The sequence below is a fragment of the Oncorhynchus masou genome, chromosome 15 (genome assembly GCF_036934945.1).
Source record: "Oncorhynchus masou masou isolate Uvic2021 chromosome 15, UVic_Omas_1.1, whole genome shotgun sequence".
NCBI lineage: Eukaryota > Metazoa > Chordata > Actinopteri > Salmoniformes > Salmonidae > Oncorhynchus > Oncorhynchus masou.
This window is the reverse complement of record NC_088226.1, coordinates 44,883,275-44,907,974: the sequence shown is the minus strand read 5'-3', so window position 1 is coordinate 44,907,974 and position 24,700 is coordinate 44,883,275. Positions and strand designations below refer to the sequence as shown.

The 24,700-nt window shown below is 41.0% G+C and overlaps 2 protein-coding genes across 4 annotated transcripts in view; one reads left to right on the top strand and one right to left on the bottom strand.

Moving 5' to 3' along the window:
• Positions 1-1,357: 1,357 nt before the first annotated feature.
• Positions 1,358-24,700, top strand: LOC135556292 (proteoglycan 4-like). 3 transcript variants are annotated; one of them, XM_064989369.1, is made up of 14 exons: positions 1,358-1,451; positions 1,579-1,667; positions 3,218-3,334; positions 3,714-3,836; positions 6,080-6,160; positions 7,254-7,322; positions 7,422-7,838; positions 8,088-8,759; positions 9,224-9,310; positions 13,862-13,998; positions 14,132-14,288; positions 16,632-16,739; positions 17,227-17,355; positions 24,104-24,700. In XM_064989369.1, the coding sequence occupies exons 2-14, from the start codon at positions 1,604-1,606 to the stop codon at positions 24,220-24,222; spliced, it is 2,280 nt and encodes a 759-aa protein (XP_064845441.1). In that variant the 5' UTR covers positions 1,358-1,451; positions 1,579-1,603; the 3' UTR covers positions 24,223-24,700. The 3 variants fall into 3 exon arrangements, with proteins under 3 accessions (XP_064845441.1, XP_064845443.1, XP_064845442.1); XM_064989371.1 differs by lacking the exons at positions 1,358-1,451; positions 1,579-1,667; positions 3,218-3,334 and adding an exon at positions 5,895-5,965; XM_064989370.1 differs by lacking the exons at positions 1,358-1,451; positions 1,579-1,667; positions 3,218-3,334; positions 3,714-3,836 and adding exons at positions 5,715-5,793; positions 5,895-5,965.
• LOC135556291 (nucleoprotein TPR-like) overlaps positions 24,249-24,700 on the bottom strand; it is a 38,668-nt gene continuing 38,216 nt past the window's right edge. The window contains exon 49 of the mRNA XM_064989368.1: positions 24,249-24,540. Within this exon, the coding sequence (XP_064845440.1) occupies positions 24,488-24,540 (53 nt within the window). The 3' untranslated portion in view covers positions 24,249-24,487. The remainder of the gene's footprint in view (positions 24,541-24,700) is intronic.

Sequence of the window (24,700 nt, the reverse complement as noted above, 5' to 3'; positions counted from 1 at the left end):
TCAAATGGTACCAGAAAGATGATTAGAGGTCCACACATCAGAGAATGTTGACTTGAGTTGAAATATCCATTGTTTTAAATTAATCTGTCAATCTCCCAAAACCTATTGAAATCATAGAAAATCCTAGAAATATGGTCATTATAAAATACATTCCCATTCGTGTTGACATTCGACGATGGGTGGAATTAAATTGAATTAAAATGTCAATGGTGTTACCTGCTAAATTGCAGTCTCTGAAGGGATAGGTCCTTTCTATGAATTATATTTCTATGATTGAAATGGCACCCACCCTGTATTAAAGAGTATGGTATGTCTCATCTGATGGCGGACACAACACAAAAACTTCAGATAATGTAAAATAGGGTCTATGCTACAACTGTCAGGCATATGTGTATAGGTGGAGTCTTTTAATAAAGTCCAAGTAACATGCTCCATAACACTAAATAGACAAATGAATAATAAATAAATATGGGTACGTAGACCCGTCGCGCACCTATACAAAAACACTACACTGACGATAAACAAAATCTCTGACAAAGACATGAGGGGAAACAGAGGGTTAAATACACAACAGGTAATGAATGGGATTGAAAACAGGTGTGTGGGAAGACAAGACAAAACCAATGGAAAATGAAAAATGGATCAATGATGGCTAGAAGACCGGTGACGTCGAACGCCGAGCACCGCCCGAACAAGGAGAGGCAACGACTTCGGCAGAAGTCGTGACAACAACATATGTGAAAATGAGACAAATCTGAGTTCATACGTTTTCAGATTATTGACTTTATCATTGTTTTTGTACTGTTACCCCTTTTTCTCCCCAATTGGTCGTTAAAGTCTTGTCCCATCACTGCAACTCCCCTAGGGACACAGGAAAGGCGAAGGTCAAGAACCATGCGTCCTTCAAAACGCGACCCTGCCAAGCCACACTACCTGCTTAATCCAGAAGCCAGTCGCACCAATGTGTCAGAGGAAACCCCGTCCAGCTGGTGACCGAAGTCATCTTGCAGGCGCCCGGCCCACCATAAGGAGTTGCTAGAGCGCGATGGGACAAGGAAATCCCGGCCGGCCAAACCTCCCCTTAACCGGGCCAATTGTGTGCCGCCTCATGGGTCTCCCGGTCACAGCCAGCTGTGACACCGCCTGGAATCGAACCTGGGTCTGTAGTGACACCACTCTGGAGGACAGATTATTGACATTTAAAGGGGCAATCAGCAGATGCTACATACATTTTTGGAGTTATAAATGAATGATATGCACCAATTGATTCTTGAAGAATATAACTTATAAATGCCTCATTAGTTTAGCTCAACTGTCCTACCACACCAGGACCCAAAATATAAGGGGGGGGGATCCCTATCAGACACGAAACCAGCCTCTCTCCCATTCCTTATAAAAGCAGACACAGTGCAGGACTCCGCTAGATCTGGACAGAGGGTTACTCTTTCAAGGTACAATGAGACTTTTCACTCTCAAGTAATTGTTGTATATAGATTATATGAATTCTAATAGAATAGAAATGAACTGAGTTGGGATGTTTTTTCTTCTCTCCTTTCTGTCTGATATGCTACTGCTCAGGTTGAAACAGAGGACACATGTGAAGATGACTCCATCAGTTTTCTTTGCTCTTCTGCTGGCTTGTGCTCTCCCATTCAATTCTGCTCAGTGTGAGTATTTGTAATCACTGCGTATGTAAATTGCTTTGATTCAGCTCCTTATGTGTGTGTTTCTGTGTTTTATTCTAAATAGTTTTAATGTCAGTTAGAGATAAGGATGCATGTTGTCACTCTCTTGATTTAAATTACCATGAGCGTACTGAACTGCTTTCCGGGAAGTAAACCAGATTGTGTGTACTGCTTGCCCACTCTCTGATTTCTATTGACTTATTAACAAATTATTAACTAGAGACGGAAAAAGTGTATTCTGGCTCTATAATGTATGATTTAGCCATTATCTTGTCAGTGTTACAAGTAGTGCTGAGCAATTTACTGAAAAGTCTGTCATTTTCTATTTTTTAAACAACTAATTGACGTCATCAGTTCAATTATTTTAATTCCATTGAAAGAAATGTTTATGTGAGCTTGATGTGCAGTGATGTGCTGTGAACTTGATGTGACTATTAATCAGCTTATTGATATACTAAACCTGTCAGGTGGATGGATTAACTTGGCAAAGGAGAAATGCTAACTAACAGGGATGTAAACAAATTTGTGCACAACATTTGAGAGAAATTAGCTTTTTGTGTGTATGGAACATTTCTGGGATATTTTATTTCAGCTCATGAAACATGGGACCAACACTTTATATGTTGCTTTATATTGTTGTTCAGTATAGTTTAGTACAGAAAACGTGGTAATTACCTAGAGTGACCATAATCCATTGCGCGTCCCGCTTAATCTTGTCTGGTCTGTGCTGAGCAAGACATGGAGACTGAGAGAGGAGAGAACACAGGATCGAGATGGATAGAAAGCAGTTGCTTCGCAAGCCTGAAGAATACATGATTTAGTGATTGATAGTTGGTATTCAGTGGTCATAAAAGTATGTCTTATTTACTTTGAAGAACTACTTCAATTGCATGTACTTCAGCTCTGTATGAGACGATGACTTGGAATTAAATAATAAAGTCATCAAATAAAACAAATATTTTATTAAAGTAATGTGAGTAAATTATTGTTAATAAGTGATAAACAGTATTGGGTAGTCACTGCCATCATGGGACATTTATTAATTGTTTTACTCTGTGTTGTTACATCTTTAACCCACATAATGCATAGTACATTTAATATTTAAAAATATATATAAAGAAATTGAAACCGAAACTGAACCGACCTCATAAAGCACTAATCGCTCAGCACTAGTGACAAGTTCTGTGACAAATGTGACAAGGCCTTATTGTTGGAATGATATTGATACTGCTGTCATAGCTGGTGACTTGTGACATATCTCCATGACTGTGTGTGTGCTGGGCCAAGGTCAAGGTTTCTTAAACTCGGTCTCAAACTCTTTCCCCGGGAGCATGTTTTGGATTTTGCCCTAGCACTACACAGCTGATTCAATTAATCAAAGATGAATAATGAGTTGGTTATTTGAATCAGCTGTGTAGCGCTATGGCAAAAAACAAAAGGTGGATCCTGGGAAAGGACAGAGTTTTAGAAACCGTGTGCGAGGCGACTGAATGACACTAAATACACATGATGTTGTTGTCTTTTCTGTATAGCAAGCTGTAATGGGCAATGTGGAGGAGAGTATAACAGGGGTTACATGTGCCAGTGTGATTATGACTGTCTCACTCACAATGAGTGCTGTATTGACTACGAATCCCAGTGCACCACCAGTAAGGACTTTTCTTATCTATTCACTGTATTAGTGGTGTCTGAGTTTCCCAAACTGGGTCTTGGGCACCCCAAGGGATGAACGTTTAGGTTTTTGCCCAAGCACTACACAGCTCATTCAAATAACCAAAGCGTGATGATGAGCTGCTTATTTGAATCAGCTGTGTAGTGCTATGGCAAAAGCCAAAATGTGAACCCCTTGGGGTCTGCAGTACCGAGTTTGGGAAACCCTGTATTATCACAAATGATCCATGAGAGCGCTTGACATGTCATTTATTCAGATGATAAAGATCCACATGTACATGCAGGTATTATGCATGTGTTATAATAGCATAACCAGGACTGGTGTGATAATGGATGTACTGTATGTCTGGGTACCAGGTGACTCGTGTAAAGGGCGGTGTGGTGAATCCTTTAAGAGGGGAAGGCTGTGCGACTGTGATCCTGACTGTGCACGGTACAAAAAGTGTTGCCCAGACTACGACAGCCAGTGTGGCATAGAAGGTCAGTCAAATGTCCAAGACACCTAAAATAGTCTTGTGAAGTAAAGCACACCGTTGTCTCATTTTAAGGCACATTCCAATTCTAAAAGTGAGGGGGGACAAAAATGCAATTTCAGAATGTAGGGGGACATGTCCCCCCGTCCCCAGTAAAAGTTGCGCCTTTGATTTCATGTATGAAATAATATGTATGACATTAAGTAATGTATGAAATAATGTCTGGTACATGATAGTATGACATATGACAATAAATATAGGCATGCTGGCACTATGCATTCAGTGCATTCAGAAAGTATTCAGAACCCTTCTCTTTGTCCACATTTTGGATTAAATAGAAAATGTCAATCTACTCACAATAACCCATAATGAAAAAGCAAAAACAGTTTAAAAAAATGTATACAGGCTCGAGCCATTTTGGGTATGACGCTACAAGCTTGAAATACCTTATTTACATAAGTATTCAGATCCTTTGCTATGAGACTTCGAAATTGAGCCCAGGTGCATTCTGTTTCCATTCACCACCCTTGAGATATTTCTACAACTTGATTGGAGTCCACCTGTGGTAAATTCAATTGATTGGACATGATTTGGAAAGGCGAACACCTGTCTATATAAGGTCCCACTGTTGACTGCATGTCAAAGCAAAAACCATGCCACGAGGTCGAAGGAATTGTTCGTAGAGCTCCGAGACAGGATTATGTTGAGACACAGATCTGGGAAAGGGTACCAAAAAATGTCTGCAGCATTGAAGATCCCTAAGAACACAATGAACTCCATCATTCTTAAATGGAAAAAGTTTGAAATCACCAAGACTCTTCCTAGAGATGGCCGCCCGGCCAAACTGAGCAATCGGGGGAGAAAAGCCTTGGTCAGGGAGGTGACCAAGAATCTGGTGGTCACTCTGACAGAGATCCAGAGTTCCTCTGTGGAGATGGGAGAACCTTCCAGAAGGACAACCATCTCTGCATCACTCTACCAATCAGGCCTTTAGCTTACTGTTGCTAGACAGAAGCCACTCCTCAGTAAAAGGCACATGACAACCTGCTTGGAGTTTGCTAAAAGGCACCTAAAGACTCTCAGACCATGAGAAACAAGATTCTGGTCTAATGAAACCAAGATTGAACACTTTGGCCTGAATTCCAAACGTCACGTCTGGAGGGAACCTGGTACCATCCCTACGGTGAAGCATGATGGTGGCAGCATCATGTTGTGGAGATGTTTTTCAGCAGCAAGGACTGGGAGACTAGTCAGGATCGAGGGAAATATGAACGGAGCAAAGTACAGAGAGATCCTTGATGAAAACCTCCTCCAGAGTGCTCAGGACCTCAGATTGTTGCGAAGGTTCACTTTCCAACAGGACAACGACCCTAACCACACAGCCAAGACAACTCAGGAGTGGCTTCGGGACAAGTGTCTGAATGCTCTTGAATGGCCCAGCCAGAGCCTGGACTATGCAGCAATGCTCCCCATCCAACCTGACAGAGCTTGAGAGGATCTGCAGAGAAGAATGGGAGAAACTCCCCAAATACAGGTGTTCCAAGCTGGTAGCGTCATACTCAAGAAGACTCAAGGCTGTAATTGCTGCCAAAGGTGCTTCAACAAAGTACTGAGTAAAGGGTCTGAATACTTATGTAAATGTGATATCTCAGGTTTTTTATTTCTAAAATTTAAAAAATCCTGTTTTTGTTTTGTAATTTTGGGGTATTGTGTGTAAATTGATGAGGGAAAAAACAATTGAATCAATTTTAGGATAAGGCTGTAACAAAATGTGGGAGAAGTAAAGTGGTCTGAAAGCATCCCAAATAGGCATGTTAATGTTGAACTCATAGAGTAGCCTGCATCAGTTTGTTTTGACTATTTTCTCTTTTAATAATTATTACAGACACCAAAATAAAAAACAGGCAGCACAACAACACCGAAGACTAGCTCATGCAATAACATAAATGATGACTAATCAAAAGGTATAGCGTTGATTTAAAGATAGGCATGCAGTATATTCATATAAATATGCATGTTAAAATGCAGAAGCCCGTCAGTTCATCTCAACTATTTTCTGTTTTAGTTCAAGACCAGCCAGTACAACAACACCGATGACTAGCTCATGCGATAACGTAATCGATAACAAACCAAAAGGTATATTTCATAAAGCAATAGTTATTATAAACAATAGAATTTAGATCATTATTATAGGAAAGATAGTTGCTTTTGGATACTCTTTACTCATTTAGTACCTGATTGACACAACAGAGCCAGAACCAGAGCCTCCCCAGATCCAACCAACTGAGGAGCCAGAGATGACTCCCAATCCACAGGAGGAACTAAGTGAAGGTCAGTACTTTCAGAACAACCTTACTGAGGAGATGGACAACCAACACTTTAGTCTTAAATAATAATGAAAATGTATTATTCACCAGTATTCACTCAGCCCAACATCTTCCAACACCAAAGTCAAAACACTCCCTGTAATAATAGTGTAATATTGTCTAACAAAAAAATACAGATATTTTGAACTTTTCTTGACCAACAAAGCACTCGGTAGAGATTGTGACTCCCAGATGTTTTGGATAGCCTGTCACACTGCTGCAGCTCTCTCTGGCTGCGACTTGAGCTGGAGCCCGGAGGCTAAGTCTCCCCAGATGTGTCACGGCCCTACCGGCCAAGAGACACAAAGGGAAATAATGTCATTATACACTGAACCAAAATATAAATGCAACATGCAACAATTTCAAAGAGTTAACGTTCATATAAGGAAATCAATTGAAATAAATTCATTAGGTCCTAATCTATGGATTTCACATGACTGAAAATACAGATATGCATCTGTTGGTCACAGATACCTTAAAAAAATGTTGGGACATGGATCAGAAAACCAGTCAGTATCTGCTGTGACCACCATTTGCCTCATGCAGCGTGACACATCTCCTTCGCATAGGGTTGATTAGGCTGTTGATTGTGGCCTGTGGAATGTTGTCCCACTCCTTTTCAATGGTGGTGCGAAATTGCTTAATGTTGGCCGAAACTGGAACACGCTGTCGTACACGTCGATCCAGAGCATACTCAATGGGTGACATGTCTGATGAGTATGCAGGCCATGGAAGAACTGGGACATTTTCAGCTTCCAGAAATTGTGTATAGATCCTTGTGACATGGGTCCGTGTATTATCATACTGAAACTTGAGGTGTTGGCACGACAGTGGGCCTCAGAATCCCATTACTGCATCTCGATAAAATGCAATTGTGTTCTTTGTCCATAGTTTATCTGATGGACTGTTTGGTTTAAGACATGCCAGGATGAACTAGAACAACAGGAACATTTACTTGTGTAATAAATAGAGTTGTGTAATAATTACATATGTCCCATATAACTCAACCCCAGGGAATAAATCAAAGTTATTTAAAAAACTATTCAATTAATTTCCAGATTTGTCAGACGACCAGCCTATGCCATTGTTCACCCCAGAACCAGAACTCCAGGATGAACAGGAAGATGGTGATAGAAACATTAAGATATTTTCTCAACATAGCTACTCATATGTACATTTTAATGATTCAAAATGTGCATACATGTTGCCATTATTCCCTTCCACAGATGTGAAGGGTGAGACCTGGCCAGATCTTCCTGTTCCCTCTCCTGATACTGGGTCAGAGGATCCAGAGGCAAGCCCTTACCCAGAGGACCCTGAAGCTGGTCTGGTGGATCCAGAGGCGACCGCTAACCCAGATGACCCTGAAGAAACCCCTGCCTCAGAGAGCACCAGCGGGTCAGAGTTCTCACCAACTGAGCCAGCCTCTTCAGACCCCTTAGACCCCACGCTTAACACTAACCCCCAACCCACAGATACAGAGGATGACCCTGAGAAAGAGGCCATTCTAAAGGGGGACTACACACCCTTCCCTGAGGAATTGGATACAGAAGCAACACCAGGCTCGGAAGGAACCCCACCAGCAGCCAACCCCAACCCCTCTACTGCCGAACCAGCCAATGAGACCCACGCTGAGGCAACAGGTAACGAATTCAATTCAATCTTTATTGTCACAACAGGGAAATTCATTGTACAGTTAGGATCTTACAGCTATACGCATTATATATTGGCACAGTGCGGGAAATGATAGCCAAGCCATCTCTCACATACCAACATTTGAGCGATAGTCCTATCTCACTGTTCCTAGAAATTGTATTGGATAAGATGTTTCACAATTATTTTGAGTCATCTGGATTAAAATCTGACACTGACATAAATTTCATGTGTTCCAGACTCCAGTGATATTGAGGGACAGCCTTATTCCAGCAGCAGCCCATCTGCAGCCGACCCAACTCTCCCTAGGTCCACCTCTGAGCCCACCCCCGCCTCCCCAGTTGCCCCTCAGTCCTCCGACCAGGCTTCCCCGAGCTCAGAGCCCCAGCCCGGGCCTACTCCTGCAGTGGACACCCCTGAACTCCTACCTGAAGGACAGAGTGAATTAGACCCTGAAGGTCAGGAGGCAGAATCTAAGAACACAGTGCCAGATGAATCTGAACCCACACCCTCGAACCTACAGGATCCCAATGTGGCCTCCGAGGCACCAGCATCTGAGAGTGGTCCCGAGTCCAAACCTGGTAGAGCGGCCACCCCAAATAATTTTAATGACAACAGTGTCCCCCAGACTGGAGATCTGGCTACGCGTCTCACAATAGACCCAGCGGGACAAGAGGAAGGAGATGAGGCAGCACCAGAGGAGACCACAAGCAAGTCCATGAAGCTCAGTCCCGCCCCCACTCCTGCCCCCATCCCCGTCCGCACCACCAAACCAACCCAAAACAAACTCACTGAGAAAATCAAGCCTAGTAAACCCACAGAGAAACCTAAGCCCAAATCCACCCAGCCAAACACCCTCACGGATATCAACCAAGCTCTGGGCACAGACAACTCCAGGGACTACCAAGCAGGTAAGCTTAGACCTTGCTTTGCCTTACTTTAATACCATTGCAAAGAAACTCAGTCAATGTTGTAGAGCACTTATTACTAATGGTAAAAGCTATTACTGGGTAGATTCGCCAGCCCTACTTTTCTTATAGGTGGCACTGAGATGTATTACTTCTCTTGGATGAAAAGAGCTTCCTCCTGTCAAGTGTAGCTGCACTATATTAACTGTCAAAGGTGACCGTTTTCCCAGAGCCTAACAAGTCAGTCCAGCAGTTTCTGTGGTTTGACAAAAAAGTACTCCTTCACAGAAAAAGAATTGACATTAAGTTGTGTGTGCTGTTCAGTAAAATTTCTTGGGAGAAACACATTAGCCAGTTGACACATGGTCAGACACATGAAATTGTTCTGATTCACTTAACACATTCTCGATGTTGTTTTTCTTATTAGTCCTCACGTGGCTCCTTTTAAACGTGTTTTTTTCCTCCAGATGAACACAATGACACCAACATCTGCAGCGGTCGTCCTGTTGGTGCGGTCACTACGCTGAGGAATGGGACCGTGGTGGTTTTCAGAGGTCAGTGCCAGACCGAATCAAAATCAAATCAAAATTTTATTTGTCACACGCGCCGAATACAACCGGTGTAGACCTTACCATGAAATGCTTACTTACAAGACCTTAACCAACAATGTAGCTTTGAGAAAAATAAGAGTTATGAAAATATTTACAAAATTAACTAAAGTAAAAATATATAAATATAAAAATAACAATAACAATAACTAGCCTATATACAGGGGGTACCTGTACCGAGTCAATGTGCTGGGCTACAGGTTAGACATTTACATTTTACATTTTAGTCGAGGTAATTGAGGGAATATGTACAGTAATAAAGTTTGGACACACCTACTCATTCAAGGGCTTTTCTTTTTTTTACTATTTTCTACATTGAAGAATAATATTGAAGACATCAAAACTATGAAATAACACATATGGAATCAGGTAGTAACCAGAAAAGTGTAGCCACCACTTACCTTGATGACAGCTTTGCACACTTTTTATATTCTCTCAACCAGCTTCATGAGGTAGTCACCTGGAATGCGTTTCAATTAACAGGTGTGCCTTTTTAATTAAGAGTTAATTTGTGGAATTTCTTTCCTTCTAAATCCGTTTGATCCCATCAGTTGTGTTGTGTACCAATCCATTTCATTAGACTCCTTGTCGTGCCAAACTGCCTGGCCCTTTTCAGGTTAGAAACGTAGACTGTAGTTCAGACTTAAAACACTAAAATGACAAGAGTAACTCCTGAGCTTAAATGTGTTTATCAACAATATAGTTTATATCCAAAACCGTGATTTCTGTATTTAAATTTTTTAAATATGGTATACAAAAGATACAGAGGCCCTATTTGGTAAAAGACCAAATCCATATTATGGCAAGGACAGCTCAAATAAGCAAAGAAAAACAACAGTCCAAATTACTTTAAGACATGAAGGTCAGTCAATTCGATACATTTCAAGAACTTTTCAAGTTTCTTCAAGTGCAGTCGCAAAAACCATCTAGCGTTATGATGAAACTGGATCTCATGAGGACCGCCACAGGAAAAGAGGCCCAGAGTTACCTCTGCTACAGAAGATAAGTTCATTAGAGTTAACTGCACCCAAGATTGCAGCCCAAATAAATGCTTCACAGAGTTTAAGTAACAGACACATCTCAACATCAACTGTTCAGAAGAGGCTGCGTGAATCAGGCCTTCATGGTCGAATTCATGCAAAGAAACCACTACTAAAGGACACCAATAATAATAAGAGACTTGCTAGGGCCAAGAAACAAGAGCAATGGACATTAGACCGGTGGAAATCAGATGTGTCCAATGTGAAATTTCTGATTCCAATCACTGTGTCTTTGTGAGACGCATAGTAGGAAATCGGATGTTCTCCAGATGTGTAGTTCCCACCGTGAAGCATGGAGGAGGAGATGTGATGGTGTGGGGCTGCTTTGCTGGTGACACTGTCAGTGATTTATTATGAAGGCACACTTAACCAGGATGGCTACCATAGTATTCTGCAGCGATACGCCATCCCATCTGGTTTGCGCTTAGTGGGACTATCATTTGTTTTCAACAGGACAATAACCCAACACCTCTCCAGGCTTTGTAAGGGCTATTTGACCAAGAAGGAGAACAGCCAACAACTGCTCAGCATATGTGGGAACTCCTTCAAGACTGTTGGAAAAGCATTCCAGGCGAAACTGTTTGAGAGAATGCCAAAAGTCTGCAAAGCTGTCATCAAGGTAAATGGTGGCTACTTTGAAGAATCTCAAATATAAAATATATTTTGATTTGTTGCAGACTTTTTTGGTTACTACATGGTTCGATATGTGTTATTTTATAGTTTTGATGTCTTCACTATTATTCTACAATGTAGAAAATAGTAAAAAATAAAGGAAAACCCTTGAATGAGTAGGTGTGTCCAAACCTTTGACTGGTACTGGACATGTAGGTAGAGGTAAAGTGAATATGCATAGATAATAAACAGCGAGATTTGATTAGCTGTTCAGCAGTCTTATGGCTTGGGAGTAGGAGCTGTCAAGAAGCCTTTTGGACCTAGACTTGGCACGCTAGTACCGCTTGCTGTGCGGTAGCAGAGAGAACAGTCAATGACTAGGGTGGCTGGAGTCTTTGGAAATGTTCAAGCCCTTTTCTGACACCGCCTGGGACAGAGGTCCTGGATGGCAGGAAACTTAGCCCCAGTGATGTAGTGGGCTGTATACACTACACTCTGTAGCGTCTTGCGGATGGGGGCCAAGCAGTTGCCATACCAAGCGGTGATGCAACCAGTCAGGATGCTCTCGATGGTGCAACTGTAAAACATTTTTGAGGATCTGAGGACCCATGCCAGTCTTTTCAGTCTCCTGAGGGGGAATAGGCGTTGTCGTCCCCTCTTCACAACTGTCTTGGTGTGTTTGGACCATGATAGTTTGTTCGTGATGTGGACGCCAAGGAACTTGAAGCTCTCAACCTACTCCACTACAGCCCCATCGATGAGAATGGGGGCTCTGCCCTCCTTTTCCTGTAGTCCACGATCATCTCCTTTGTTTTGATCACATTGAAGGAGAGGTTGTTTTCCTGGCACCACACTGCCAGGTGTGAGAGCAAAATTGCGAGATAATTATAATAATAATTATTATTATAATACCTGCATCAAATGTTTGTTTTATGAAACTTAATAAGGGTTTGTTAGAACGCTCATCTCTGTGTGTTCTACTGAGGATGGGCCTCTGGAAGATTTATGATGTCTTTGGTGATGAGTTAATGTTTCTGTTCTATATCAGGGAGAGATGGTATCAGGGAGAGATGGCTCCAGTATGGGGTTGGGGAGCCAGGCTCATCTCTATACAATGAGTTATCATGTTTTTACAGCAGATACTGTCTGCTGTGAATTATAAGTATCTTTCATACAAATCTTAACCTTGTGACCCATTCCATGCATCATTTGTGTGTCATGTAAACTGAAAGAGATTAGACTTTACCATAAAATGCTGTGGCTCAAACCAGCTCCATCAGTGATCACCTCCAGGGGTGATTACCGACCAGCTCCATTACTGCAGTAATTAAATAATAACGTTTGATTGTGTTTTGAAGAAATCTTAAAAGTCTCTCCTTTTGATTACAATCAATTCCACCACACAGGTCTCTGACCTCCTCCCTATAGACTGTCTCATTGTCGGTGATCAGGGCCTACCACCGCTGTGTCTTCGGCAAACTCAATAATAGTGTTGGAGTCATGCTTGGCCACGCAGTCATGGGTGAACAGGGAGTACAGGAGGGGACTAAGCACACACCTCTGAGGGGGCCCCCATGTTGAGGATCACCGTGGCAGATGTTGTTGCCCGTCAGGAAGTCCAGGATCCAGTTGCAGAGGGAGGTGTTTAGTCCTTAGGGTCCTTAGCTTAGTGATGAGCTTTGATGGCACTATGGTGTTGAATGCTGAGCTGTAGTCAATGAACAGCATTCTCACGTAGGTGTTCCTTTTGTACACGTGGTAAAGGGCAGTGTGGTGTGCAGTAGAGATTGTGTCATCTGTGAATCTGTTGGGGCGGTATGCAAATTGGAGTGTGTCTAGGTTTCTGGGATAATGGTGTTGATGTGAGCCATGACCAGCCTTTCTAAGCACTTCATGGCTACAGCTGTGAGTGCTACGGGTCGGTAGTCATTTATGTAGGTTACTTTAGTGTTATTGGGCACAGGGACTATGGTGATCTGCTTGAACATGTTGGTGTTACAGACTCGGTCAGGGACAGGTTGAAAATGTCAGTAAAGACACTTGCCAGTAGGTCAGCGCGTGCTCTGAGTACACGTCCTGGTTATCCATCTGGTCCTGCAGCCTTGTGAATGTTGACCTGTTTAAAGGTCTTACTTACATCGGCTACAGAGAGCGTGAACGGCTTGGTGTAGATAATGTGCCAAACACACCAGATGTTGGATTTTTCCCTCTCAGATGGCACCCTGAATATTCAATGATGCAAAGAAATTGTGAGTAGACTGTCCTTCAGCTCTTATTTGCTTTCTATAGATGTGACATTTTGATTGTTTTTCAACCCAAGAGAATGTTCTAAATTGAGGCATGAGGGTATAGAGAGTTAACTAAAGTTTATTAAAACAACACCATGTATTAAATAGACCAGGAAATTTTGAATCTGGACCTTGAAACCAGTTCCATAGCACTGATGATTTCCACTCTTCCCCTCTAATGAAGGACTGATTTAGACCTGGGACACCAGGTGGGTGCAATTCATTATCAGGTATAACAGATAACAAGCATTACCCCAGACCTCCAGGCTCACAATTTAATGCCCCTAATATAGACTATAGAGCAGGGGTATTCAACTCTTACCCTACAAGATCTGAAGCGAGCCTGCTGGTTTTCTGTTGTACCTGATAATTAATTGCACACACCTGGTGTCCCAGGTCTAAATCAGTCCCTGATTAGAAGGGAGCAATGAAAAAAATGCAATGGATCTGGCTTTGCGGTCCAGAGTTGAGTTTGAAGGCTATAGAGGATACATTGAGGATGAAAAGTGATTGAAGACAAGATGCAGATGCAAGTACCAGTGTTGCTTCCCTTGTAGGACACTATTTCTGGGTCATGGATAGTAACAGGATGGCTGGACCTGCCCATCGGATAACAGACGTGTGGGGAGTCCCTTCTCCCATTGACACCGTCTTCACCCGCTGCAACTGCCAGGGCAAGACATACTTCTTCAAGGTACAGTACACCTTGTGACTATCCTAAGCCTATTGTGTGCTATAAGACTTCTATACTACATTAAGTGGAGGTGACACACAGAACAAAACAAATATATATATATATATTCATGTGTGTGCTGTCCCCTCCGCAGGGTGCTAACTACTGGAGGTTTGAGAACAGCATGATGGACATGGGCTTCCCCAAGCTGATCAGTGTGGGCTTCAATGGGCTGCAAGGTCAGATTACGGCTGCCCTGTCTGTGCCTGAGTACCGCAAGAGGAAAGAGTCTGTCTACTTCTTCAAGGGAGGTGACTGATCTCTATACCCAAACTACTTCAGTGGAGGCGGCTGTGGGGAGGGCGGCTCATAATAATGTCTGGAACGGAGCAAATGGAATGGCATCAAACACATAGAAACCATGTGTTTGGTGTATTTGATACCATTCCACTGATTCCAATCCAGCCATTACCACAAGCCCGTCCTTCCCAATTAAGGTGCCACCAACCTCCTTTGCACTACTTACACACTACTAGCCCATTATGTAAGGGATAATCAATGAGGCACTATGCCTTCTATGGAAAATAAAGAGCAACATGAAAGGTGTGTTAGCGGAGTGGAACTAACCTTCCACGAACTTACATTATATTCCAGAGAACGCATACAGCCCCGAGTTGATTATCCCTTTCATACCAAGGCTATAATTAGGCAATAAGGCCGAGGGGTTGTAGTATATGGACAATATGCCATGGCTAAGGACTGTTCTTAAGCACAGTGCAACGTGGGGTGCCTGGATAGTCGTGATATATTGGCCATATACCACAAACCCCAAGGTGCCTTAATGCTGTTATAAACTGGTTACCATCGTAATTAGAACAGTCAAATCAAATGTATTTATATAGACCTTCTTACATCACCTGATATGTCCAAGGGCTGTACAGAAACCCAGCCTAAAACCCCAAACAGCAAGCAATGCAGGTGTAGAAGCACGGTGGCTAGGAAAAACTCCCTAGAAAGGCCAAAACCAAGGAAGAAACCTAGAGAGGAACCAGGCTTTGAGGGGTGGCCAGTCCTCTTCTGGCTGTGCCGGGTGGAGATTATAACAGAACATGGCCAAGATTTTCAAATGTTCATAAATGACCAGCATGGTCAAATAATAATAATCATAATAGTTGTCAAGGGTGCAACAAGTCAGCACCTCCTGCTGTCTCTAGAGTTAAAAACAGTAGGTCTGGGACAAGTAGCACTTCCGGTGAACAGGTCAGGGTTTCATAGCCGCAGGCAGAACAGTTGAAACTGGAGTAGCAGCACAGCCAGGTGGATTGGGGACAGCAAGGAGTCATCATGCCAGGTAGTCCTGAGGCATGGTCCGAGGGCTCAGGTCCTCCGAGAGAGAGAAAGAGAGAATTAGAGAGAGCATACTTAAATTCACACAGGACACCGGATATGATAGGAGAAATACTACAGATATAACAGACTGACCCTAGCCACCCGACACATAAACTACTGCAGCATAGATACTGGAGGCTGAGACAGGAGGGGTCAGGAGACACTGTGGCCCCATCCGATGAGACCCCCGGACAGGGCCAAACAGGCAGGACATAACCCCACCCACTTTGCCAAAGCACAGCCCCCACAGCACTAGAGGGATATCTTCAACCACCAACTTACCAATCTGAGACAAGGCCGAGTATAGCCCACAAAGATCTCCGCCACGACACAACCCAAGGGGGAGGCCAACCCAGATAAAATAAATGTTTTGTAAAACCCGTGGTATATGGTCTGCTATGCCACGGCTGTCAGCCAGTCAGCATTCAGGACTCAAACTACCCAGTTTATAATTTAACACATATGATGCTAGAAATGTGTTCATTTGGCGGTAGAAGAAAGCAAAAGTCAAATTGAAAACATTATTAGCATTGTTGAATTCGATGTTTGGTTAGCTAAACTAGAAAGTCTGTTTGTTTGGTTACCTAGTCAACTACTGTAGCTATCTACTTGCTAGTAGCTACTTCAGTGGATGTTGAACACATTTATACATACAAATGAACACATTTCTTGCGGAAAATGTGTTAAATTATAGCCATGGTTTAAAAGGGACAATCAACTCGGGCCTCTATGCTTTCTCTGGAAAAGAATCCAACTCGGTGGAAGGTAAATTCACACCTTCCACATTGTTCATTATTTTCCAGAGAACACATAGCCCATTGTTTATTTAATCAATAAGGCACGAGGGTGTGTGGTTCGCGGAGTGCCTGGACACAGCCCTTAGCCGTGGTATATTGGCCATATGCCATAAACCCCTGAGGTACCTTATTGTTATTATAAACTGGTTACCAACGTAATTAGAGCACTAAAAATATTTGTAAAAAAATATTATAAATATACAAATATTTTTGTCCTACCCCGCGGTATACGGTCTGCTATACCACGGCTGTCAGCCAATCAGTCAGCCAATCAGTATTCAGGGCTCGAACCACCCAGTTTTTAATATCCCTTAACCCCTGATATGATAAATACATGAGATTATGTTTTATTGCTAATGCCAGTGATAACAGATTTACTTAGGTATAACATAACATAAACAAGCATGCTCATGCCATCTATAGTATCCTGAGTTAGCATGTCTGATATCTGTATCATTGTCTATTCAGGTGGCTTGGTGCAGAAGTATTCCTACCAGTCTGGCACCAGCCCTACATGTAACAGGAAGGCCCACAACTCTGTTTATACCGTACACAACCGCGTTGCCAGACAAGCAGGTAATGAGCCGCCCACATTTTGACCTTTTCAGTCCTTTCACTGAACATTTTGTCAGACTGAAGTAGTGGTGAAAACATGAGGAACTGTTCAGGTTTTAGGTAAGGTTATATTTGAGTTGAGCCACATTTTATCTATAAAGATGACTCACAGAGGGAGAGATGCTGCTCGGAGTGGGAGAGAGATGAAAGAACGAGAAAGAGAGGGAACAAGGTCCACTGTATGTAAACAGGTAATTCAGGGAAAACAAGCAGACCAGATTGTGTGGGTGCAGAATCAGATCGTAGTGTAGTGTCACAACACAATGTTGTTTTTAATGAGTCACTAAAAGTAAACGGACAGACTGCAATGACGCACGATTCGGTCCATGAAATTTTACTCCAACAATCAGACTCCCAGACCATAAACTCTCAATTTCAAACATCACACCATCATCAATAATATTGATGATTTGTCAATCTCTAAACTGAACTGTGTCTCTCCTCTCAGTGTCTCTGCTGGGACAGGAGATCAACATCCGTCTGACCTGGAGAGGCTTCCCCTCCACCGTGACCTCCGCCGTGTCCATCCCCACCCACAGGAAACCTGAGGGATACAACTACTACCTCCTCTCACGCTGTAAGTATTTAGCCCAGATACAAAATCATATATTTTTTTAAATCATTTTGTTATTTTTTTATAAACAATACAAAACATACACATACAAACGACAGCATCATACAAACATCAACTACATCACACCTGCCCAGACCCGCTAGCACCCCCCTGGCGGATTGGTTGATTTCCAGTTTAAGTATACTTAAAAAAATACACAAAAAAAACATTTTAAGATGATTGACTAGAAAAGTATCATCCAACCCATCGGGTATCTCACTGCACCCTCCTATACTACGTCTTGACATATGCAGACAAAAGGATTCAAAGTGCATTTACATTATAATACTACTGACAGCAAAATGTCGAACTCCACCTATCATTTTGGACTTGATAACATTCCCAGAAGGCGTGGATTATTGAGTCATTATTAGTTTTACACTTCAGACATGCCGTTGTGCTGTAGAATGTGAATTTTGTCTCTTGTATAATACATGCTATACATTTTCAATAACTGTAATCTCGTTAGTTACAGTATGTTCCAACATTCCCTCTATCTTGTGCCAATATCAGTTATTTTTAAATCTTGGTTCCAGTAGTTTACATTTTTTTCTAAGAGATTGTTAGTTGGAAAAGCAAGGTTTTGTATAGCTTACCTATCATATGAATATCCTTTTCTGACTCAAATAGGATTCCCTCAAGATTTTTCTCATCTCCAAAATATTTCAAATCAACTTTTTGTGATATGAAATTTTTAAGTTGCATATATTTGAAAATATCTACATTGGTCAATCCAAAATTGCTCTTTAAAGCTGTCATGGAAATTTAAAAAATATATCTAATTACTAAGTAATTTACAGTTTCTATACATTTAGTTTTCCATGTGGACCAATTTATTGTGAATTCTGATAAGCTATCTAAGGATTGTTCGATAAGGATGTGTTGAGGGATTGGTTCTTGTAGAATACGTTTCATTTTCTCCCATATTGTTATAGTTTTCTTAACTATGAAGTTATTCATGTTCACAGCCTTATCCTTTGAAAATAGACAGGTAAAAAAATTCTGAGGATGAGCATGCGCATCATCAAATCAAATGTTATTTGTCACATGCGCCAAATACAACAGGTGTAGATTTTACCGTGAAATGCTTACTTACAAGCCTTTAACCAACAATTCAGTTTTGAGGAAAAATAAGAGTTAAGAAAATATTTACAAAATAAAGAAAAGTTTTAAAAAGTAACATAATAACTAGGCTATATGCATGGGCTACTGGTACTGAGTCAATGTGCAGGGGTACAGGTTATTCAAGGTAATATGTACATGTAGGTAGGTGTAAAGAGACTATGCATAGATAAACTTTGAGTAGCAGCAGCATAAATAAAGGTGGGGGGTCAATACAAAACAGTCCAGGTAGCCATTTGATGAACTGTTCAACAGTCTTATGGATTGCGAAGTAGAATCTGTTAAGGAGCCTTTTGGACCTAGACTTGGCGCTCCGGTACCGCTCATCTTGGTGCTGGAGATTCCAGGACCCGAATCTTCAAGATGTACCCATTGTTACCATTTATTGCATTTCACTATACTGAACAAAAATATAAATGCAACGACTTTACTGAGTCACAGTTCATGTAAGAAATCAGTCAAATAAAATAAATTCATTAGGCCCTAATCCATGGATTTCACATGACTGGGCAGGGGCACAGCCACGGGTGGGCCTGGAAGGGCATAGGCCCACCACTGGGGAGCCAGGCCCAGCCAATCAGAATACATTTTTCCCCACAAAAGGGCTTTATTACAGACAGAAATACTCCTGTTTCATTAGCTGTCCGGGTGGCTGGTCTCAGACAATACCGCAGGTGAAGAAACTGGATGTGGGGAGGTCCTGGGCTGGCGTGGTTACATGTGGTCTGTGGTTGTGAGGCCGGTTGGACGTACTGCCAAATTCTCTAAAACGACGTTGGAGGTGGCTTAGGTATTACAAATTCTCTGGCAACAGCTCTGGTGGACATTTCTGCAGTCAGCATGCCAATTGCACACTCCCTCAACTTGAGACAGATGTCACATTTGTGTTGTGACAAAACTGCACATTTAAGAGTGGGCTTTTATTGTCCCCAGCACAAGGTATACCTTTGTAATGATCTTGCTGTTTAATCAGCTTCTTGATATACTCCACCTGTCAGGTGGATGGGTTATCTTGGCAAAGGAGAAATGCTCACGAACAGGGATGTAAACAAATGTGCACATCATTTGAGAGAAATAAGCTTTTTGTGCATATGGACAATATCTGTGAACTTTTATTTCAGCTCATGAGACATTGGATCAACACTCTATAGTTTATATTTTTGTTCAGTGTATATATATATATATATATATCACAAGTAAAACCCTTGGGAAGCAATTTGATACAATTCCAAACCTGGAAGGTTAAAACCACCCTCAATTTTACATCTTCCTTTTTTAAAGTCTCTGACTGACTATACTTTTTTAAAGAACGTCTTCTTTGGGATAATTGGTATTACTGAAAATAAATACAAAAACTTTGGAAGCCATGCCATTCTGTCATATTTAGAGAGGGGCTGGGTTGGACAGGCCAATGCTGCCACCTACAGCAGGTGTCAGCAGGTAACAGCAGGTGTCATCATCCTGATAAATAAGGACAACATTCACCCTAAAAACCCAGCACATGGACCAATAAGGCCATATTCCAATGTTGAATTGTACCTTGCATGGTGAAAAATACACATTGATATCATTGTATATCCCACCAGGGGCATATCTGGTGTTTGTAGATCAAATTCAAGCTATACTATATCATATCCAGACAGGAACAACAATTTAGCAGGTGACCTAAATCATACATTCAATAAGATCGACAGACGTAGTAATAAACAAGGCAAATTTAGGTAGCCTCCAAATAGGACAACTGGAGATTACTACTCCCAACTACAAAAGACTATTCCTTTTTTTTTAAAGTAAGAAAAGCTATACAAGAATCGACTAAATTAATTTCCAAAAATGCACTCAACAATTTTCTGGATTTAAAAAAAATGTATGATATAGTGATATCGGATCATTCACTGGTATCATGCTTAATTACATCAGTAGAAGATACACTTAGTGACAGAATTTGGAGAAATGTATTAAATACGTCAACGAAAAAAAAAAAACTTAACCATTACAAATGCAGACAGAGGATAGAGAAAAGCCATCCCCAATTTAATCTGGGATGCCTTTAAAGCGTACATTGGAGGAATGATAATCTAAATTAAAGCTAAATCTGATTTAGAAAATACAATTTAAGAAAAATGTATCACGATCTTAGAAAAAGCCCATAAAAAATATTTACAAGTTAAAGAAGAAAATAAAATGTCTGAATGTAAACAGGAATGACGATATTTTACTTTTGGAGAGAGCCAACAATTACAGGTTAATCTCAAATAAAGCATATTACGTAATGGCAAATAAACCTGGTAAATATCTCACAGCTCTCACAAAACGAAAACATGGTAAACCAGTTATAATTTTAAAACATACACCTTGGTAATTAGAAATATTGTGATTAATTACCATTTTAAAATCTCTCTGAAAATCTATATAAATCAGAATTAAACAGTTGGATGAATCCTATAGCCGTCTTAGACTCAAAAACCCTGAACCAATTATCAGCAGTCAAAAAATAATCACTAAAAACAGAGATCAAAAAATAAATATTAGATACTTTTCAAACATTCGCGCTGAGAACAGCACCAGGAATGGATGACTTTCCCATTGACTCCTATTCATTATTTTGGAACAAAGTAGTGCCCCTATTTCCACAAATGACAACACATGTTATTCAATCCAGTACTCACTAGTTCCATGTATCAAACAGATATTTAAGTTATATTAAAGCCAGGAAAATCTGGAGTCACCTACTGATTATAGACCCATAAATGTAATAAATTGTAGCAAAATAAGCTTAAGCAATAGAATGGTACAAGTCTTCCCAGACTTGATACATATCAAACAGGGTTTATTAAAAATACAAGAACATTTCAGTTTAATACAATGCACAATAAAACAAGCTATAGATTTATCAATAATAGCTGTCTGCCAAAAGGGCTTTCTATTAAAACTTTGGAATCTTTCAACTTTCCAGCTGAAATAATAAATTTTGTAAAAATATATAAAAATGTCCCAAAGCAAGCATATACACATAATACATTATCTGAATGCAATGTCTTTAGAAAGTGGCACAAGACAGGGATGTCCCCCCCCTTCTGTTTGCACTGACGATTGAACCACTTGCAGAAAGAATTAGACAGGACCCAAAAGTAAAAGGTATCGGTAAACATGAATATAAACTAAACTTATTTGCAGAGAATCTCCTGATATACAGTTGAAGTTGGAAGTTTACATACACCTTAGCCAAATACATTTAAACTCAGTTTTTCACAATTCCTGACACTTAATCCTAGTAAAAATACCGTCTTAGGTCAGTTAGGATCACCACTTTATTTTAAGAATGTGAAATGTCAGAATAACAGTAGAGAGAATTATTTATTGCAGCCTTTATTTCTTTCATCACATTCCCAGTGGGTCAGAAGTTTACATACACTCACTTAGTATTTGGTAATATTGTTCTTAAATTGTTTAACTTGGGTCAAACGTTTTGGGTAGCCTTCCACAAGCTTCCCACAAAAAGTTGGGGGAATTTTGGCCCATTCCTCCTAACAGAGCTGGTGTAACGGAGTCAGGTTTGTAGGCCTCCTTGCTCGCACACGCTTTTTCAGTTCTGCCCACAAAAGTTCTATAGGCTTGAGTTCAGGGCCTTGTGATGGCCACTCCAATACCTTGACTTTGTTGTCTTTAAGCCATTTTGCCACAACTTTGGAAGTAAAACCATTTTGCGACCAAGCTTTAACTTCCTGGCTGATGTCTTGAGATGTTGTTACAATATATCCACATAATTTCCCTCCCTCATGATACCATCTATTTTGTGAAGTGCACCATTCCATCCTGCAGCAAAGCACCCCCCCCAACATGATGCTGCCACCCCCGTGCTTCACGGTTGGGATGGTGTTCTTCGGCTTGCTCGGCTCCCCCTTTTTCCTCCAAACATAACGATGGTCATTATGGCCAAACAGTTATTTTTTTGTTTCATCGGACCAGTGGCTTCTTCCTTGCTTAGCGGCCTTTCAGGTTATGTCGATATAGGACTAGTTTTACAGTGGATATAGATACTTTTGTACCGGTTTCCTCCAACTTCACAAGGTCCTTTGCTGTTGTTCTGGGATTGATTTGCACTTTTCGCATCAAAGTACTTTCGTCACTGGAGACAGAACGCCTCTCCTTCCTGAGCGGTATGGCGGCTGCGTGGTCCCCTGGTGTTTATACTTGTGTACTATTGTTTGTACAGATGATCGTAGTACCTTCAGGCTTTTGGAAATTGCTCCCAAGGATGAACCAGACTTGTGGAGGTCTACAATTATTTTTCTGAGGTCTTGGCTGATTTCTTTTGAACTTCCCATTATGTCAAGCAAAGAGGCACTGAGTTTGAAGGTAGGCCTTGAAATACATCCACAGGTACACCTCCAATTGACTCAAATGATGTCAATTAGCCTATCAGAAACTTCTAAAACCAAGCTGTTTAAAGGCAGTCAACAAATGTCTGACCCACTGGAATTGTGATACAGTGAATTATAAGTGAAATAATCTCTGTAAACAATTGTTGGGAAAATGACTGTCATGCACAAAGTAGATGTCCTAACTGACTTGCCAAAACTATAGTTTGTTAATAAGAAATTTGTGGAATGGTTGAAAAACGAGTTTTAATGACTACAACCTAAGTGCATGGAAACTTTCGACTTCAACTGTACCTGACCAATATTTTTTTTAAACTCTTTACGCGGAAAATACCAAAATAATAACTCGCGCTCTACAGCCATTAATTGGGCCACAAAAAATAAATACTTAGGATGCTTAATAAGTGACAAATATATAAAATAACTTTATTCCATTACTGAATATGAAAACAGATGTAATTAAATGGAACAATCTTCCCATAAATTTTATAGGCAGCATAGACCTCTACAAAATCATATTTTTGTGGACCAAATCAAAGCCTGTAGTCTTTCTTTGATGATTTAATTCAATATCACTACTTTAACTTATTCTTTTAAGACTAGTTTGCAGGAAAACCCTGCACTGATCGGTCTGCTGTAAAAATCCATTCCTAGATTATACCTTAGACATGACGGTGTGTGACGCCTGAGCCCCATATATGTCTGGGTGGGGTGGATCACAAGCTGCATTTAGACCGGCAGCTCAAATTGGATATATATATATATATATATTTTTTTTTTCCTTCCTTGTTTTTTTGACCAATCAGATCAGCTCTGAAAAAGATCTGGCGTGATTAGTCAAAAGAATTGGGCCGTCTGACTAACTGGAGCGAGAGGGAAAGGATGGTGGAGTTAAGATGATCGGTCTGCTGGCACAGCATGGTTAGGTCCTGATCCCGTCATAGGTTGTCAACAGCAGCTGACCTTCCTAACTCTGAGTAGGGATGTGTTTCTATCTGTCTGGTTATTGTCACTAAAGAAACAAAACATGAGGCTCAGGGTCTGCTGTGGCCAATTAAGAAGCCTTCCACATGCCATGTTTTTCTGACAAAAACATGGTTCATGGTTGGTTGTTTTCAGTCAGTTATACATTCAAAACAAGTAAACTCTGCAATGACATCAAGTGAGCCCATATTTTCCTCACATCACTCTCCTCTCTTGTCTTTCAGCCAAATACTACAACATCAATATGAGAGATGAACGGCCTTTCATAGCTACTCCTCCCGTGAGCGCCACTCCCCAGAAGAACTCAGCCAAAGACTTTTTAAACTGTCCAAAAGAAGTCTGAGAAAAAACAGCCAGGAATATCAAAAGCTGATTGAGTCACACAAACTTTATTAGTCATAAAAACCAACACCACAATGCTTTTGTAAGCGGAGTCCTTGCTAACTTTAAGTATTAAAAAAAACATGATTCATCATGACTAGAACTGATTCTAAAACGCGATATGTCATTTCGATTAATGGTGACCGCGGGTGTTCTCTTTGGAACCATGGTGACAAATCTTGTAGTGCCATGGCGATGATGTCAGGGCAGGAGCTCTGATTGGTTGTTCATCTGGCGAATCTCCTCCCTGTCCCAGTTACACCCCGTGATGGCAACGTCCCTGGTTCCCATCAAAAGACACATACTGATGAGACAACGGTCTGCTTTACCAATGTAAAAACACATCACATTATATAATATATAATGCAAAGACAATGCTAATGTAACAATTTTACATGAAATGTTTTATCTTGTGACTATTAAAATTGCTTTAACATCAA